Here is a 20,716-nt window from a genome sequence, read left to right as displayed (position 1 = left end):
GGATGAAATTTATCCGGCTTCCGGTGCTTCCCCGTCCTCTCGAGACGTTTCATTCCGCAGATGAAAAGCACCCACGGATTACCTTTACAAAATACATGGGGGATCCTCCCCGTTTTCGCGGGGGTTGCTTGATCCTTCCCCTTTTTGCGAAAAACGTGGAATACAATTTTATGGCTTACTTTTTTTTTTAAGAAAGATGCTCGTAGACTCTCGTTGGTTGAACGAAGAGATGAAACGACGCGAATGAAAAGGAAAGAAAAAGTGTACCTGAAAAAGGGAAAAAGAATAACAGAGATGCAAAGAGGGGAAGGGGGGGGTAAAGGATAAAGATGAGAGAAGGAAAAGCGGGGACGGAACGTCTGCTCCTTTCTGCGATGCGTGACCCTTTTCCCTCGAAGCCTAACCAACCCCACGCGTGAGTTAGGCCACCTCGAAGGGTGTAAATGTACTAGGAGATAGATTCACAAATATACGAGAGAGCAGAAGGGAAGGGTGTTCGCGATGAAGGGAGGACGAAGCAGGATGCGGTAGAAATTCTACAAAATTTTAACCTCCAGACATCCATCACTATACGCGACAGCTAACCACCTCAACCCCTACAGATCTGCCAGACTGCACGCTTTTTTGCATGGCTTACGAAGCTATGTTTCGTCGGCAGATTCGTCAAGTGTGATCCGTCATGTGAACTCGTCTCGAAGAGAACGACACCTCCAATGATATTGTCATCGTCTACCGAACAATGGACATGTGAAAGATTTTTAATTTGAAAGTGCATCGTTTAATAGGGATTGTTGAGCGAGAAATAATTGCTATTTGAAATGTCGTTTTTGTATTATTTATTGGGTAATGTATTTTTTGCTTTGCGTATATTTGAAAATTTTGTGAGAAACTAGATGAGCATTCGACGTTTATGGCTTATTTGTTAGAAAATTATTGGGTATCGTAACGAAGAACTCTATTCGTTTGAAGACGTACAAAGATCTAATTACGTGGAGGGAAATCTTGTGTTGTCAATGGAACAATTTCTCCAAACACCTCTTTTATAAAAATTTTGCACTTACGACCGTTACACGCTGCTAAAAGATTGATGTAAAATAGAGACAGATAGAATGGAACAGGGAAGCGGTGTGGATATATTCAAGATCGATCTTTTTGCATCTGATACTTGATAAGCTGTTCGTTTAATTGCTGTTCCAAGAACTACTCTATACACGAATAAAAGTAGCATATTAAATTAAATTTCACGTAGAACGTACATTACTAAATACAGCATCAATTTGAATTATTAATTACGTACTCTTGTTGCAAATGCGGTCATTGAGTTATTACGATGCGTACATTCGATCCTACTTTATAACAATTATTTTTCTTCCTCATAAATTTGATCCAGAAATTTCGAGTCTCGTTTCGTTTTCAAATCAGGAACACGATATGTATCTATCATTGCCGTAACAAAATACAAGAACGCAGAGTAACAGAATTATAAAAAGAAACGCACAGTACTCATACACAGTTCGATCTGCGAAAAAGAATCAGCTAATTTAAACTCAATGTTCGTTTTGCTCGTTGCTCTCGTGAGCCACACAGCGGAGCCGCTATTTCAATTTCTCTATTAAAACAGAGGAACTCACTTTCAAACGTAGAGAAAGAATAACAACAACAACGCCAACAAGCTGCTGTTGGAGCAAGACTGCAGCGGCGGCGAATTAAACCTGAAAGCCGTAAATTACAATCCGGCTGGTTCTCCCGAACCGTGAGCGACCATGTTCTTCGTCGGAGTGGAATTATCCGCCGGTAAACAATGCAAAATTATAATGAACGCAAAAATTCACCTTTGTCGATACGTTGAGACCCGTAGACGCGAGAACCATGACCCTTCGTTACAGTGAAATATTCAGTATTGTTCGCGACGCAGCGCTCGTTCGAGGTCGCGTGAGAGCGCGCGCGCGCTCGCGCATATACACGCGAGAAAACGAAACAGAGGCGGAGGAGAGCACAACAGGGACCTCGTTGTCGATGTAAATTTTTTAAGCGGCCGGCTCGCGTGCATCCGTGCATCGGCCAGTTTAATTAGAAGCGAACGCCACTATTATTTCCACGCTCGTCGACGCAGGCCAACAGTAAACGTTCAAGCCGCGAACGTTTAAGTCCCTTCAATGATTTATTTCCTTTTCCAATTTGCGCGACAATGCGACCATGCGTGTACCGGTGTGCCACTCGCTTCGCTGTTTCATTCGGTGTGCGCGTTTTCTGTACCCGAGGCTTTTGTGTGCCGAGAAATTGTGGCCATGGTAACATCGTCGAATTCATCGTTGGAGAAAGACAGAAGGAAAAAAAAACACAAGGATTAAAGAGAAAAGAATCACGGATACAATGGAGAAAAAGAAACCACGCGTTCTACGCGATTAAAGAAACGGCAATGGTCTCTTTAGAATTGTATCCGCTCTGGTGCAAGATATATACTTTACTTACAATGAAAGTGTATATTTTGATTAAAATGTGAAAAGTATAAAACTATAAAAGGTAAGTTGACAATTAAGACATGGCTTTTGTCTTAATTTATAGACGTTATTGATATTGTTAAAAATGGAATTTATCGAGCTAATTGTATTATACACGTATTTGTATTAATGTGTTTAAATCTTACTGAAATAATTATGTCGGCGAATCATTGTCCTTTTCACTGATGTAAAACGTCAAATGAAGTATGTAATGAATACATGTTTGCATTAATACCGTGGAGAGAAGCGTAGATATACTTATATTTTTCACTGGATAAATCTATAGTTTTGAGGATATATATTGTTCAATTGGTGTACGTTCTATCATGTAGTAGCTATGTTTATTGAAGGAAATACGAGAACGCGTAATGTACGAGGATGGTGTACACGAGGAAACCAACTTGCATTTCAGGAGTCACGAGCGGTTTCTTGCCTGTTGCATTTTCCATGATCTTTTCCCAGAAGATTATTCGTCGCGTGCTTTTCATCGATCTATCAAAATCTGTCTCATTTAACTACAGTTTAATTAGAAATTAATCAGAACCGGAATTCAAATCAGGGGCATTTAACTTAAATTTCATTGCTTCACTCACACTCTCCCTGATTATTAAAAGAAAGTATACTTAAAATAAGAAATATCGAAAAATAATCGGAAACGGATTCAAATAACTGGTAACGTTGTTCAAATTTTTTGCAATTCGAATTTTTAATACAACAAATAACAAATTTTATGAATTGAAATTCCTCAGTTTGAAGATATGGAAATTATAAAAAATTACCATCAGTTTTATTCGAACGAATGTTAAAAATATTGTTACATAAAACTTTCGTATATTTACCATTGAAAAGTATCGTTCCCATCTCTATTCTTCATTTTCTACCGTGTTTTCTAAACAGAATCGCAGTTTCGCGAAAGCGCAATGTCGCGTTATGCGCGCCATATTTATCATTACATATCGGTGGCAAAATACGCACAGGCATTAATTACATTCGTACAGACGGTAATTTCCATGGTAATCCGAGCGTTTTTCGATGCACCGAATATAACGTATTCATATCACGCGGCCGCGTTCATCGTGAACACGCGATACATATATCGCAGCCATGATGTTCGCAATATTTGACAAATATTCATAGAATTCTTCTTTTAAGCTTGCGGATGGGTAGACATTCAAAATATTTATTGAACGTGCTATAAAAATATGGAATATATTTTTGGTCGTGCGCCACGTTTGTTTTCGGTGTCCTTTGAATATTCTGCGACGCGGGAACGCACGCACGCGCGAGCGCTCGCGAGCGTAAAAATACATCGTGCGATAACTGCGCCTCACGATAACAGTCGCGAATGTTTCCCGATCTCTCATAACCAAACCTTCGGCCTCCCTCGATTCGGCAATGACAACTAACCCCGGAAAATTCCAAATTGTACAAGTTCCAAAGTAAACGTTACCTTTCGCTGCTTCGACAATGTGACTAACTGGACCATCGCATCGTCGCGAACTTTTGGTATTACTGGGCCACGTGGACATTCGTTTCCTACATTGCCGTCATACACACAGAGGATTGTGAACATTCGTGTAAAATTTTATTACAGCTACAGATAGTTTGATACTCAGCATTTGGAAATGTATTTTTCTGGTGAACGAACTATTTGCATGAGTTAAGCGAGTTAAATGGAGTGTGAGAGATGCGTGGTTGAAAAAGCATTCGGATTGGGTTTATGTCAGAAACTATTTGACGAAACATTGCGAAACATGTTATTATTTCTTTGATAATTAATGTATGTTCAAAGTTGTTCCAAAGAAAATTCTAAGTTTTTGTCTGAATAGTCTATACAATCTAAAATATCTGTGCCATCTTCTTGCCTTTTAAATATATTATTACTGAAATATATAGGTATATTTTAATTGTTATAATTTTGGAATAAATAATTATACAAGTAAATGAATGCACACGCTTTAAGGAATGTGATAGTGCAAATATGTTTAAAAAATGAGACAATATACGACATCTGTTGTGAGACATTTAAGTACCAAACTATATAATAAAATAATTCCATCGTAGATTGAGAATCATAGTGGTGTATTGCTTGTCTACTGCTAATCTTCATGAAATAATATCCTACGTTTATTATTGTAAACAGTTGATCATATTTTTCTATTTAGGTCACGAAAACGTACCGTCAACAAAGAATAAAGTTATAGCCTAATCGATTATGAAATTAAAGATACGATGTTTTCAACTCTACTAAATACAAATCCACAAAATCTTGACTAACACCGTCATGGTTTACAGCTCGCTATGTGTAAAAATAACTCGTACTGTAGACAGCGACAAACAACTCGCTTAATAATCAGAAATCTACCTTATACGTATATTTCATCATGTCTGACGTTAAACGCACATAAACGTTTGCAGAGTGCGCATTACGCATTTTACCGGACACAATGAACCCATAGAGTGAACGTGGCAAAGCAGCGTGACCGTCGCAGATTGATAATAATGCGCTAAAAAGCGAACCACCCTTAGCCTATCCACCACAAGCATTCTCCAGTCTGTGATCTCGATCGACCGTGATTAATTTATTTCAGAGATTACCGGCCATTTGTACGTGCCCTTTGGCCTACGTCAATAATACCGGTAATACACTATGATCGTCCAGCCGTTCGGTAATCGCACACCCGCTCGAAATAAACGTGCTGCATGCCGGTAGATTTCAGCGCGGGGCAACCGCTTGATGGATTTCAACGGGAACGTTTGCGCCGACGAACAACGAAATCGATCGGAAGAATCGCGGCAGGGCACATTCGACGACAACGACATCGAAAAAATTCAGCAGCTGACAAACGAGAAGAAAAGGAAGCAAGGAACCGGTCCGATAAGATCGAACGAGTCGGTGAAAAACGGTGGCGAACGGGATTTCCACCGAAATCAGCAATATCGAAGGGGGAACCAGCAGAGAGAAAATTACGCGGAAATGTACGAACACAGAAAAGATTCGAGCTACCAGGGAAGCTGTCCCGATAGAAACACGAGCAATTTCACGGGTGAAAATATTTGCCAACATGAAAATCCAAATCTGTCTTATGATAATTATGGGAACAGCGTGATTGAATACGATGCAAATGGAGCTAATGATGCGTACAGAAACTGCAAAAGCGGAATAAACATCAGCGTTGTCTCGCGACAACCAACGTGTGAAAATGTTGGAATGGAAAAACCGGTGTACAACGTTTCTTTTAAACACTGCTATAACAAGTGAGTACATTATTTTAGCGTGGTAATTATGACAATGAGATAATGTGGAGTAATATTTTTCTGCGATACATGGCATAAGATGCAGCGATTTTCTTTCCTATTCTTTCTAGTTAATTATCTATGTTATTTAAATTGTTCGTATGATTGTTAATGTAGCTAAAATTATTTTCATAGTTGTGCTTTTAATTCTGTATATATCCGAACATTTCTAAAATGACAGAAATTGACGATACAACAGGAAAGCTCTTTTTTACACGTTTCACTTCTTTTGACATAAAAAATCTTCATAATACTATACTAAGATCGTACTCAAATACTTCACACGAAGAAACACGTACTGTATTACAGCACCAATCAAAGATCTGATCAGAAACGAAGAAGATTTTTTTCCAGGAGCAAACCAAAAGCCGGTAAAAAGTAAGAACACGGCGGTTATCTCACAACCTAAAACCAAGAAAAAGTTTATTCTCAATAGAAAAAGTTCGCTTCCAATTAAACCTAGGAGCAAACAAATTGCTGGAAACCGTCAGAACTACCGTTGCACCTTTGAGAACTGTTGCGGGAACTGCGAACCCTACGCTGTGAAAAGACAGGACGACGACTGTGGCTCGTGTAAAAAGTGGCAGAACACGGATTTCTCTCCTAAAACCGAGTGCTTCGACGATTGTTACTGCCCTCTCGATGTGAATTCTCAACAACCTTGCGTAGTTCACGAAGAGAACGAGCCAAAATGCGATTTCCCTCCCGACGATTGTCACACGTCCAGCAAACAGTGTCTGCAGCGCGTCCATTTCGCAGGAAATGAAAATTGCGCGAGAACTGATCATTCTTCGTGTTCGTTCTGCTCGAGAAAGTGCACACCGTCCAAAGCGAGTTTGTTCGTGGAAATTGGGGAAAGCGTGGCAAACGTGAGCAACCTGACTTCCGTCCAAGCGTTTCAATGCGACGATTCGATGGGATTATTGAAAGACGACGCTCCGAGGAAAGAATACAGCGCCGTAAAAAGGAACAAGTCTGACTTGTTGAGGTGTCGTAGTAAATCGAAGAAGAGCGAGCCGAAATGCAGTTCCAGTTGTAAAGGTCGGCCAGGTGCCGTGGAACGCACCTGTTCGGATAGAATCGCGAGCATGAGCGTGTATCTTGATGATTACACGATCGAACAGATGCCCGAGGAACCGTTCAGCCCTGAGATGATAGGCATCGTGCAGTCAAACGTGAGTTTTCAGGATCTACGTGATTGCAAGTGAGTTTGTTCGTGTTTCAGATTGTATAATATTGATGCAACTTACCGTAGAATTTATACTAGGATTATATAGGATACGTAGGATTATTCTAACAGTTTGCAACAACGTAGGAAAACATAATTTTTCACTGTAATTAAAACCTTTACAACGATAACGGAGCAATTTCGATATTTACGTTGTATTTATTATTTATTTATCTATTGAAAAGTGTAAAAGCTTGTTATTACGATTAGTAGTTAATTATGAATTTATATTATACGTTCGATCTTCCTCTTGGAGCAACCCTTTCACTTGTAATAATTCGAGGATTTTAAGTGTAAATGGAGTCTAATTATTAATCATAACTAGATTCCGTGGAAATTAATTTATCAATTGATTATCGAAATGTTGAGATATATTATTATTCAGTATTTTTTACGGTCAAAACACTTGAACTGTGATAGTTTAAAATTCTTGATTCTATCGATTTTTGACCAAAATTAAATAGACTGTGATTCCAATTTAGACAAATCGAAACGCGATAGAAGAGTACTTATTCTGCAGAAATATTTGAATATATTCAATCATTACTTATAGTACTTACATTGTAATACTTATAGTGTAATGCATTTAAATGATTTTCTAACCATTTTCTAGAGCGCAAACGGAAAGTGACATGTACATCAAGAGAAAGACAACTGGTTGTAGTCAGCAATGCGAAACAGACGAACGTTCCTTATTGAGCGATATCCGAAAACAGGTACAGGAAACGTATAAATGTTTCGTCAAAATGGTGACGACGAGTGTTGGCCAGATTGTGAAACAATCTTCGAAATTGAAACGTTCGAAGAAGAGCACGAAGGATCGTTCCACGTGTGGAACATGCATGAAAAATTGCGAAGAAAATACATGTGCCAACCAATGCAATCAATCGAAAATGTACAACGAATGCATGTACGAAGGGACGTGTTGGCAAGGAATAATAGGACAGGAATCAAACAACTGCGATATGCATTGCTGTGGAAATGTCTGTTGCGACGGCCTCGCTGGATTGCCTGAATGTCAAACACCTATGTGTCAAAGTACGCCTGTCCCTTAAAATACTTTTGCATTACCCTCACACTGCATGTACTAGAACGTCTCGTGTCGGATTTCTGTTAATTATACGATCAATTATTTTTTCATATTTTCTGTATGAATTTGACATCTCGCAGTCTCCATAGCTGGCAAATTTTTTTAGGGTACACGTAAAACGGAATCTGTAACCGCTCGTTGCAGTTCCAAGAAAAAGAAGAAATGACACGGACGCGAATCGCCCAGGGATGCAGTGTGAGGGTTAAATTCTCCTAACACTTCTAATGCGATGGAATACTAACAATATATGACAAACTATCTTGTAACTATTACATGAAATAAATAGTTCCTTCTATAAATCCGAATATTTCGTATTTCTACATTTATTCGATCATTTTTTACACAAAGTCTCTAATTAATCCCAGTTATATTTGCCTCTAAAGTTTATCACCTGTCTTCAGATGATTATTGGAAACCTAACTGCGACACGCAAGAACAGATTCAATCAGAGAGGGAGTGCTATTTTGATCTTAGCAGAAACGTTCACAGAAACGTATATTCTCCTAACGAAGCAGCTCCTAAAGAAATACCGTATCCCAAATACGGTAGCGTTCGCAAAAAGGGTGGTGGCGATACTTCCAATCAACAGAAAAAACAGCCGACTCTGAACAAGCGCGGTGAACCATCGGGCGTGTGCAATCGCGAAAATAACACTACGAGAAGTCAAGTAACTAAGCAACAAAATCAGCCGACGAGTCAATTTACTCCTCAAGACCAACAAACGGATAGAACTAACATACAACTAGACGTGAGCGTTCAAGCGAATTCCATTCGCGCGGTACTCGATCCTACGACTGCTCCTTACATCACAGAAAGTATAGAGTATCGCAAGAGAATAAGAACCACGAACCGATTAGAACCGTATGCAGATGAAAGTAGGGTGCCTCCTCAAAGAAAAGAGTGTCCTAGGATTCAAGAAATGGAATCCACATTGCATCCTTGTCCTAAAGAAAACATGAAAACACCGAGAAAATTAGCTACTTCGTCAAAAAAGAAACCTTCGCCGAACCCTATAACGCCAAAACAGGCACCCACGTCTCTGAATCAAAGACAACCATTCACGCCTGGGAGACCGGAAGTCAATGCTAGAACAGGAGTATCGACTCCAAGAAAAGATGTACAAAGAGACATAGTAAAGCAAGAAAGAATGAGATCAAAATCCACGGTGATCGGAAAAGGTGTCCAATGTACGCTGATCAGGGAAGTGCGTATAATATGTTCAACTGTGCCGGAGGTGACTGGTCCGGTAGCAGATCTTTGTTCGTGCATCCCGAAGAAAGGAATGGTACGCCCAGATAAACCACCATCCAAAATTTCTCAAATCGGAGAAGAAAGTCCTCCTGCAACTGATGTAACTATGGACGCACCTGATGCAACTGTGGACGTGCCTGATGCAACTGTGGACGTACCTGATGCGACTGTGGACGTACCTGATGCGACTGTGGACGTACCTGATGCAACTGTGGACGTACCTGATGCGACTGTGGACGCACCTGATGAAGAACCAAATATTGAAGAACCTGTGGAGGAGAATGTACGTTTGGTTGAGTCATCTGCAGAAACGCCACTTATAGACGAGGATGAAACGACCGTAGATCCAACCGATGGTCCTACAGACAGCGAAACAACACATACAGACACACCTGCGATTGAAACAACCACAGCAGAATCATCCATAGAAGAAGCACCCGCGAGAAACTCTGAAGTTTTAGAAACTTCTAATGTAACGCCCATTGAAACAGCCGAAGTTCCCATACCAGATGAATCTACGATAGACGAAACTGCCATGGACACGCCAAAGAAACCTGAAGAAGAATTGATCGTAGAGCCAATAATCGACGAGGTGACCGATGTCGACAATCGTGCTGCACCGATCGAGTTCTCGAGAGATTTTAACGGGAAGAAAATGTACGTGAGCGTGCAGATGCAAACGTCGAACACGATTCTGACGCAGATCTTGTCCGAGTTTCAAGTAGGCAACAAAAAGCGGCAGGTACTGATGAGTATTAAATTGCACTCGAACCTGGATGGAAATGGCGAGGATGAAGAACAATCGTCAGATTCGAACGGTAGCGAAGTACGAGTACAAGCTTGCGTCTTGCTTCCGTCGTAACCAATCAACGGATGAATTCCGCTGAATATTCATTGAACGTGGTTACACCGGAGGCAGGGGTGGAAATTAATGGTCAGACAAAACGGAACGATGAAATTGAATATTCTATACAGGTGGCGGCCACTGAAGGACAGTCTCCGAGATATGACAACTACGATCATCAGAGACGAATAAGACGAGTTACCGTTAGTCCATCCGTGTACCGTCGAACGTTGACATCGAGGGGTACATACGATTCATCGATGTACGCGTCGGTCAACCACGCGACTTATGAGAGGACCGAAACAAATTATTCGCCAGAGAATGAAAACAACACGACCAACGGTGCCATGTCTACAAATTTATCTATTGAAATATAGATCTTATACGGAGTATGGTTGATTCGAATAAAGGTTTTCGGGTTTTTAGGGACGAATCATGTGTGCGGACCTTGCGGAAAGAAGAGGCGATGATTCAATCAGTGGTAAGAAGTCTTTTGATATATATATATATATATATATGTAGTTATTGTGTTGTGAAAGTGTAGAGTAAGATTATGAAAGGATCAGTTGGATATTGTTTTTGGATATTCCGTTTGAATAACTTGTTGAAGCTTGTAAATTTTAGTCGATAATTCCTTATCTAATTGTAAAATGTCTTGATGACATACAAATTTTATTTTTTGTTATATTCATATTTATAATTCTAGAAATATTATATCTTACTATTACTTACTATTATATCTGTATCCTATCGTTCACCTTGAAATAATTCAAGCATAATATTAAGCTACCTCTATAGGATGAGAAAAGTATCAGATGTAGTGCAACAATAAAGAGCTATAATTAATTCCTGTATTCATTACATAGATGGAACAGCACTGTAAACATATTCAAGTTCTTTATGGATAAATGACATAATTTTTTATAACCTTAAAACTTGGAACATACGACACACATGATAAATCGTAAGTGTAATTCATCATGTTTACAGTTAACGAAGCTTATAGCCAAGAGATACGCCGAACATCTTTGTGAAGCTACCAGTACAAATTATCATTTTGAACGATGCTTGACCCCAAAAAGTGGTTACTTAGCAAAACTTTAAAAAATGTATTTAAATAAATATCCTTACAAATAACGTAATAACATGTATCAGAAGAAAAATGTCATTTAAAGATTACAGGAAAGCTAGATATCAGGTATAATCTATCTTATTTAACGCTCCTTCAAAGATACAAGAATAACAAAGAAACGGTTCTTGCAAACAAAATTACTATAAAATACAATAATAATGGCTACGAATACCATTTTTAAGTCCAAACACAGTTCCACTGACAATGAAGAAAGTTCGATAAAGAAATTAAAAGAACATGGAAACACATCCTTGCTAAGGTCAGAAATAGAATACTGTCAAGGATCGAATTACGAGATGAAGAGTAGAACTAAAGACGCTTCGACTGAATTACGCATCGAAACCGATGATATACAAATAACCACGGAAATATATTCCATGACGGATCTGCCGTCCTCGTTACAAGCCGACGAAGAAACAGAACCAGAACCTGGAACGATCGTACCAGAGTATTACGGGAACCAATGTGCGATACTTCGCGCGTACAGATGCAAAGGCGTGAACGTAACACAATCGGATTTTCCCGAAAGCTGTCAGCGAAAAATCTCCTCAGACCAATTCCACCAATCTTTCCAGAAGAACGGCAAAGGTGAAGACGTTCGTTTGTTTCGTCTAGTAGCGACGATTCCGTGTATACCAATTGAGGTGATCAAAACGCAATTCGGCGGTCCTATGTGTCAAGAAACGTGTCCAAATATAACCATAGCCGAATGTTCGCAAACCGAAGACACGGTGTCCTTGAAATCGGAAGAACAGAACGACGATCTAGAAATAGTCACGACGTCTACGATTTCAATGTTGCAAGAGGAGCTTGCATGTAAGAAGTGCTTATCGACGGTGCAGGAATCGGAGGAGGAAGACGACAAAGTTCTCGAAAAACAAAATAAAAAATGGAATGAAAGGCGAAGTGTCTGTGTTGGCCCAGCGGATTCGCTTCCTGTTGATAAAGAAACCGACACGAATTCGCGGAAACCACGCAGGAATATATTTGAAACAGAAACGATAATATCGAATTGTTCGTCTATCTGGTTCGAGAGACCGCGAATTGAGAAGAATCGCAGAGCGATTTGTACTCGAACGAACGAAAGCTGTTCTTCGAACGCGAGAATAAGCGGCCACCTGTCTTACTGTGCTAACGTTCGCCCATCGGCCAGCCATTGTATGACGCAATGCGAAATGCTTAGAAACGGTCCAAGATTTACTTGTTCGACTGCCACTGAGATAAATTCTTGCGAATCATTTGCCAATAGTTGGTGTCACGTTCTATCGAACAGATGGAGAAATCCGAACGAATATTGGTCGACAGCAGACTGTTGGACCCCCAAAAGCCATCAGCTCGGCAGGATAAATAATACCTATGGGTGCTCGATAACTGGAAGATCGCTCGAGATTTGCGCGCGGTACTCTCCGAATTGTAACAATGCGTGCAGTCGATATTACTTAAATGTCGACAAAGCCTACAATACCAGTGGAAGGAACTATCCGTGCAACAGTGGCTATAATATTTGCAACGCGAATATGTACCACAACACAGCTACAAATCAGACATTCCGTCACACTCCTGCTAGTTATTGTTACTCTTTTAACTCGTGGTGCTGACATGGTATTTAAGCTGGGTCAAAACTGTAATTATTCGACAACGTAATTTTCATGTTCACAATGCCACAATACCGCGGCTGTTCATAATAACGTTGCAAAAAATAATAAAAAAGTGAATACGACAGGAATCACACTATTTGCTTTTCAATAATAATACAAATATAATATTATAGAGATTTCTTCACATAACTGTATATAATAAAACTATACATATAGTAAGATATAATAACTAAATGATAGTTACACATATCCATTTAATATCTCTTTCGCAACGTCTATTTATTTTCTTACTATAAAAATACGCAGCGTAAAAATTCTTTAAAGGAAGTTTATTTTTATAGTACAAGACTGGAACATCGTTTTGAAACTTTTACAAAGCAACGTGAAAACACGCTGTAACTTTAAACAACAACCCAAATTGAACCAGGTTTAATTAACCTACTAATTACGTACGCTCTAACATAAAGCATAATTATGTGACACAGTGAATACGTTAATATAGCCCAGTGAATCCCAGCAATAACAATAAAAAATGATTTGCACGACATGTTACGTTTTACCTAGCGTGCAATAATTTTGAAAGGATAATTTTGACGGAGGGACTAGAAGTTGAAGCGTTCCTTGGACCGAGCTTGAAAGTTCCGACTAAACAAATTTCTTCACCGTAGGGATGTCGCGACATTATAAGTGGTCCTAGTGGTCAGCAACTACAAGGAGAAGGAAAGAACGTGAAAGTTTGTTGCAAAGTTCGTCGACGGCCAACGTACCAGAAATTCTGAGCCGGAGCATCCGCTTCAAGCTAAAACCTGCGTACGACGTGTAATTACTGTCGGGTGGCTCGTTGTCATGTCGCCGAGTGTAATAAAAATTCTAGGGAAATACAATTATCGTGTCCCGCAGTACCAATTTTAACAAGGCATTTTAAACGCTACCGCTGCATATGCATGAAATTTAGAAAATTGCTAGGAGACTAGGGAGGAAATGTGATATTTTTGTTGCTTTGAAAAAAAAAGGTACGTGTTATTCGGGCCGTGCTAAGAAGTAATTATAATTACTATCGCAAAGAGTAATTTTACCCTGTACATTATCTTTATCAGCTTAAACACGATGCAATTTTTCTCATATACTTTCTCGATATTTTGACTATATTCTTTTCATTTTATTTTTAAAATATTGCAAATAAATGATACATCTACAGAAAATGTACATCTATTTATTATTTACAACTCTAAAATAGTTTTAGCACTGCTTCTTATGTACATAAAAATTTGTTTCTTCTATTTACTTTTTAATTTTTAAACAATGTTTTATAGGTATAAGAACAATAATTACACACATAGGAGTAATAATAGAAATAAAAACGGTAATAATATATCTTCAATGAAGAAATTGCACACATCCCGCGAAAGAAATATTATACACGAACACAGCGGACGTTGTGCAGCAAAGTTGCAACAGCAGTCTGCGGCTCGTAAAATATAAAACGCTCGGATATTTCGCGACAACGGGTCTTAAGAGAACATTCCGGTACCGTAAATGGCTTTCGCGGTCAGCTATACTCGAGACGAAAACTTCAACGAAGTTTACCGCGAGCTTCTTCTGTCTTCCAGCTACCGGAAACTCGACTAGACCACCTCGACTCGACCAAAAACCGTGTACAAGATGCGCCGCCACCGAGGGTACGATTTTCTCGCGTTGTACCTCGCTATAATTTTTTCTCCAAGGAAACTCGTTTCTTCTCCCTTCTTTTTTCCTCTCTTCTCCTTTTTCCCGTTATTTTCTAAGAGAAAAAACTATCGCACGGTCAGGTCGATGAGAAAAACGGTGAATCCAAGCGGTTACTGCGTATCCGGAAATATGAGGGAAGAGGTAAAAATGTCACGAAGCTCATAAAACGATGGCTTTCAAGGAAACTCGAGAACTCTTCAGCGTCCCTCGGCTAAAATCTCGACAGCGCGCTGTTCAGGAATATTTCGTGGCCGGCGTAACATCCCCGTACGAGCGAGCTTAAGAGAAGATCCTGGTACCTTAAGTGGCTTTAATGGTCAGTGTCCATTGAGACGAAAATTTCGAGCAACTTTGCCCCGAAGTTTGCCAGAAGCCAGCGTACAAGACACGCGGCCTCTGCCACCGCCTGAGTGCCAAGTATCACTTAGGACACGTGAGTAATCCTGAGAAGAACACGTATACCTCGATGCAACGTCGTCATCAGTACCGAATACTCTCTGGCTGGCAAGTTGAAGCAACGTTACGGAACCGCAGAGAGACGATGTGATTTGCAAAGTTGAGACGAGGACGCGAGTTTGAAAACCGAGAACGGTTGTAAGGACTATGGTGAAAGATTTTGAAGCTTAAACGAAAAAAGATGATCAGCAAATTTTTTTATCGATGATTGAAATCATGTGGATGCCAAATTCAATGATATTATTATTATATATCCTTAATTGGTAATAAATAAAAATTGAAGGAAAATGTAAGTAAATATATTTTAACTTAATTAATTTATTTAGAATCACGCGTTTCAATTTAATATTTGGCGTTCTACTTCGTCTGTCCGTCAGATAAAATGAATTCATACTGAATATTAATTTATACGGTAAAATGCAGATTGACCATTTTCGTTGCAACTAGATTGTAGGAATTATATTAATTATTTAATTTTTATACATGGCTGTCTTCTTCAAAGTCACTTTTCTTCGTTATGTGTGAATTTAATTTCGTTTATAATTTCCTAATGTTACTCGTAATTTAAACGTAATATTCGGACATGCTTTTAGAAATCGGACGAAGCACTCAATTTCATAGAATTGAATTAGGTAACGAAATAAACCATCAGCGAGAAGGGTAAATGTGTCTGGTTACTCCAGGATTTATCAAGCAATAATGTTGTTATAAAGGCGCTCGAAACGAAATTTCCAACCCTCAATAAACGGGATAAACTCGCCGATAATTCGTTACAATAAAGTTGAAACTTCGCCAGTGTTTAAATATTACACAATACATTGGATATTTGATTTGAAAGCAACGGCAACGGAACAATCTCTTGATTCAATATTTAATATCATAACGAAACCGAACTAATTTTCCCGTGTAATTAGTATTGATCTGAAGTGACTGCACCGAGCGTTGCTCGGAAAGGTTTCAATATTTTTCGTATAATCTAACCTAAATCGACAAAGTTTGTGCCATTCGAGAATAATTTCGCTATTAATCATGAAAATCTTTAATTGTTTAAACAATACGCCTTATCGACCGCGTAGAGTCCTCTGCGTTTCGAAGCTATCCTCGTTGGAGTTCCTGCGATCACAGAACCCCAATCTGAACGAAGACCAAATATTGTCAATGTTGAAAGAACGTGGAAAAGATCCGAACGAAATTTTCACCGAGCATCAACAACAGATTACTTGCGAACAAAATCTAGCAGCGATTTTAAAAAAGCTCAACATCAATTTTTCTATTACGAAAAGGTAACGCGAAAAATTATTACGTAATAAAGTTTAATGCCCGATGAAACGGCTACGCCTGTATGCAACAAATATAAAGAAGAAAGATAAAATGGAGCGGGTGCTTCAGAAATGTTCGCGTCTCTTTCCCTTTATGACTTTATGATTTCTCACTTTTATATTTTCAGATAGTAGCTTAATTATCTCTGTAGTTAACGCATTGACAACCGTTTGAATAGATTTATCATTTCGTATCTCATCGTTCGTCATATTATAAGAAACGATGCTTCACTCTTATTCATTAACTTCACTCGTATTCATTAAATTTTCTTCTTCAATACTGTTCAGCAGATACGATAAACATTATTTTCGAATTATTATATCATCTATTAATTTCTATAAAAAGAAATTTACGATTTTTGTAATTTTAAAAATTTGCAGCAAAATATTCTTATCGAAATAAATTCTACCAAATTTTCAAATTAATATTTTTGTTCCTTTTTTTTTTAATATTGAATGGTACTTTTCAATTCGCGTTGTTTGCTTAAGACAATTGTACAATGATAGTATCGATATTATAGCTATGATAATATTTGTTACGATAATATTCGAATTTTCGTTATATGTATATTATTTATATTTCGTTGCACAGGATAGCAGACGCATGGAAATTTATGAATTGGGCGGATTTGGTGATTCCGATAGGTGGAGATGGCACGTTTTTGCTATCCTCCAAATTAATTACAGACAACGTGAAACCTGTGTTGGGCATCAATCCGAGCATCCGATCGAACGACAATAACATTTTTACGCTTCCTCCGAAATACGCGACGAACATCGAAAGCATATTTGAGCGACTTCATACAGGAAAATACACGCTATTGATGCGAAGTCGCATTCGAACAGTGATGAATGGAGAAGGACTTTACAGACGACCTTTTCATATACACGAGAAGAGTCGTACACAAGGAGAGAAAAGAGCCGAGTGGGTACATTATAGAGAAGTTATTCTCTCTGATCCGCGTTTGTTCTACCCTGTCAGAAATCAATATGTGCATTTTTATTCGTTACTTTTACAATGCGGTAGCTGCAGGAAATTTTTCTATTTCGAGACTCTCGATTCCTCTTCTTCCTTTCCTCCCCACTTTCGTTCACAAGATGTACTTTTAATCTCCTGTCAATTCATACACACTTACATTATGCCCTATATGTTCAAAATATTCCTGTCATTTCCGTTCTATCGCATCTTGAAATCTACGACCGCGTTTTCAAATTCACATAACGCATTTTTTATCAATTTGTAATATGCAAACTCTAGAATTGTTCAAAGCGATATAGATTACTCTGTCCATTTTACAACAGAATTGCAATTGAAGTAATATAATATCTATCTTTAGCGAAGTTTTACAAACAACCAGTTGCAAATTAGTAGCGTCGATAAATTCTTTTATATGGCACGGTAACATGTTTGATAATAAATCAGGTACAGCTCTACACGTCAATTTTACAAATTGCAAGCCATCCAATTCCATCTAATCACGTGAAGTACTAAAATTATGCAACAGAAATCTATAAGCCATAACTTCCATCATAATATTATTACTCCTCTAATATTATTAGTTGATAAAACGTGCGCAACAAAACGTAGGCAGAGAATAACACGCGAGCAACAGAATATTTATTTTCTTATTCTCGTGAATTTGTTACGTACGCTATATTTCGAGTCTTTGTTTCGGCTCCCATTCTGCAGATTAAACTTTACGCGTTCCTTCGGTGGTTCTTACACTTAAATTACGTTGGTAAAAACGATAAAATGCCCGCAACAAGCTACCTTTCTCTCACTCGCTCCTTGAAGGAATCGCATAACGGAGTTCTTTCTCCAGGCAATCTATTCTCTTAAGTTTTAAGTAAGCCGTACGTATCGCCGATTCTACGTTTTCATAAAGGCCGTAATGCGTCTTCATTTCACGGCAGGTCCTCTCTACCGAGTAGTTTCAAGTTATAACCTCCTGTACGCCGGAACTTCGGCAGTTAGAACTTGTAAATTACAATAACCGTGTAGTTACGAGTTATACAAAGAAGACGTAACTTTTTAATTGTATATAGCAAGAATTTTACGAGAAATCGTAATTTATACGGTTTGAAAAAAGCAGAATCGTGGATTTTTATTTATTTGTACAATTTATCGGAAAAATGCTAGACAAATTGCATTCAGTTTGTTTAGATGCTATCGTCACTTTGATATCTTTAATTATTATATCATATAGGAATATTAGATAATCGAATTTGCTCACTGTAAAGGTTGCTCAACGTAAAGGTAAAATTTATAAATCTGTACAGATCGATCGCAAATCTTTGCTCGTGCATCATAGAGAAAGAAAGTTTACTGAAAAAAAATACAAGTCGATGAAAAATGATATCCAGTTATTAATAATTGTTATCGTGAATATTATATTGTATACACGCAGTTATCAATATATTGTGGATATTTTACAACCGAGTTCGCCTATTGTGACACGTAACAAAAGTTTATTAATTAATTTAATAACAATTATTCGTTAATATTGATCGAATTTTCTATTTATAGGAAAACGTTTAATATTAATGTAATTACTCTATCGCTGGAGTTTCGTTATTCTAAATGCATCGAGAGTTCATCATTAACGTCGTTCTTCATTACTCTTCATTAAAATTTCTTCGTCCTCTTCCACGCTCGTCCTTCATTAATGCCATTAAAACTAAATAAGCTCGTTTCTCCGAGCACCAAGCGCTTTATACGTTTTTACGTATTCTTATTCTTCGACGAGAAGTTCTTCCCTTCGTCACCTTCGTTCCTGCAGAAACGCAAGAAGAAACGAATGTAAAACACGACCAAGCATTGATCAATCTCATTAACCGCTTTAATTAAGGTTAATTGAATTCTCAGAGCTCTTGCGCGAACGACACAAAGGAAAATAGCGGACTCACTTCAACCACGGCAGAGGACTTTGCCTTGGCTGGCATTGAACGAAGTTAGTTGCACGAAATTTCCTTTAATCCTGCGTTATACGACATTTATAAGAATATTCGATAATTCATGGCCAATATTTCTTACGTGAAATTTAGGTATTTATAGGAGAATTTTTGGCAGTCAGACCAATAACATTACAAATCAGAGTTGAAGATCAAGAGCCGCATCAAATTCGAAGTTCAGGTATGTGCGTTTGTACAGGTACTGGCTCCCAATTCTGGTACAAATCTATTAACATTCAATCGGCCGAAACCGTTCGATGTATCGTCGAAATAGCCACTGGCATTAAATTAAGCAACGAGCAAACCAACGAATTACTCCACAAATATCATCAAGCTCTCATCTATTCTCCAGGTAACTGAATTGTTCACCGTCAGTAACTACGATCAAGTAAATAGTAGCTACGATAATAACGTTTCGGTTAGTGAATGAAGAATTTACAATTATAACTCACTTTGGTAAAATCTGATAATATAAGAAATGATAAGATAAAGTAGAAGAAATGATAATAGAACCTTTTGTCTTGAATTTGCTTGCTCTGAGAAAACGTTTTTAGTGCGGATGCTTTTTCAGAGGATTTGAACATGGTATACATGATCCGCGAAATGTATCATACTACACGGTGCAAGAACCAGAAATGTTGCCCGGACAGACAAAAGTGCAACAAGCTTACTGTGAAATCCTGTGGCTTTGACGCTGGCTTGGTGATAGACGGTAGCATTTCTTTGCCCTTCAACGACGGTACTATCGCAACTTTCGATATCAAACCTGAATATTCGTTGAAAAGCATCATGCTCACTTGATGTACAGTTATCATGTAGCTGCATTAAAACAAGTTTCTCCAGGAAGCGAGCTTATGTGGTAGATCTTTTAACAGGAATATAAGTGTCCGATCGACAAATTAAAAGTAAACTTCTTCTCTTTTCTACTTCCCGTTTCGTATTTTTATTTTCTACTGTTTAACCTTATTCCATTTATGAAAATTTATTTTACGCGGAATATAAAATTGCATATAAAAATTATCTAATAAATAACGATTTTTCTTTCATATGGACAAACGAAGCAAGCGAGCTTTTCCTTTTACGATCTTCCGGTTTCGGCTTTAATGCAGTCCGATTTCTTATTTATCTCTAATGACGAAGGCGTAGGGCAAAGTAGCAAGTAATTGCGCGCATTTGTTCCGAAAATGAAGGTAGTCTGAGACCAAAAGATAGGAAGAGCCGGTTATTTCACCGGCAAAGGGCAGCCTGGTCTTTTTCTACAACAAGAGGGAGAGTGAAATACCTTTCCAGCTCCGTTTTCCGTTTCCTTGGAAGGAGGCG

General features: G+C 38.4%; 2 protein-coding genes across 10 annotated transcripts; both read left to right on the top strand.

The window, feature by feature from the left end:
• The first annotated feature begins 1,910 nt into the window (after positions 1-1,910).
• On the top strand, positions 1,911-13,089 carry LOC100746618. Of its 9 annotated transcripts, none has more exons than XM_033321254.1 (10): positions 1,911-2,705; positions 5,093-5,141; positions 5,215-5,759; positions 6,153-6,176; positions 6,262-7,002; positions 7,640-8,064; positions 8,500-10,193; positions 10,343-10,553; positions 10,638-10,692; positions 11,202-13,089. In XM_033321254.1, exons 1-9 carry the CDS (start codon positions 2,701-2,703, stop codon positions 10,679-10,681), a joined length of 3,738 nt encoding a protein of 1,245 aa, XP_033177145.1. In that variant the 5' UTR covers positions 1,911-2,700; the 3' UTR covers positions 10,682-10,692; positions 11,202-13,089. The 9 variants fall into 9 exon arrangements, with proteins under 9 accessions (XP_033177145.1, XP_024224092.2, XP_024224091.1 ...); XM_024368324.2 differs by having other exon boundaries at positions 6,108-6,176; positions 8,518-10,193; XM_024368323.2 differs by having other exon boundaries at positions 1,912-2,479; positions 6,108-6,176.
• A 3,873-nt stretch (positions 13,090-16,962) lies between these two features.
• LOC100747649 (NAD kinase 2, mitochondrial-like) lies at positions 16,963-20,323 on the top strand. The gene is made up of 4 exons (XM_012386722.3): positions 16,963-17,369; positions 19,311-19,395; positions 19,490-19,748; positions 19,968-20,323. Exons 1-4 carry the CDS (start codon positions 17,008-17,010, stop codon positions 20,195-20,197), a joined length of 936 nt encoding a protein of 311 aa, XP_012242145.2. The 5' UTR covers positions 16,963-17,007; the 3' UTR covers positions 20,198-20,323.
• Positions 20,324-20,716: the final 393 nt, after the last annotated feature.

The sequence above is a fragment of the Bombus impatiens genome, unplaced genomic scaffold (assembly GCF_000188095.3).
Source record: "Bombus impatiens unplaced genomic scaffold, BIMP_2.2 scf_0418, whole genome shotgun sequence".
NCBI lineage: Eukaryota > Metazoa > Arthropoda > Insecta > Hymenoptera > Apidae > Bombus > Bombus impatiens.
Note: the sequence above shows the minus strand (reverse complement) of the source record. Positions and strands in the feature narration are given on the sequence as shown.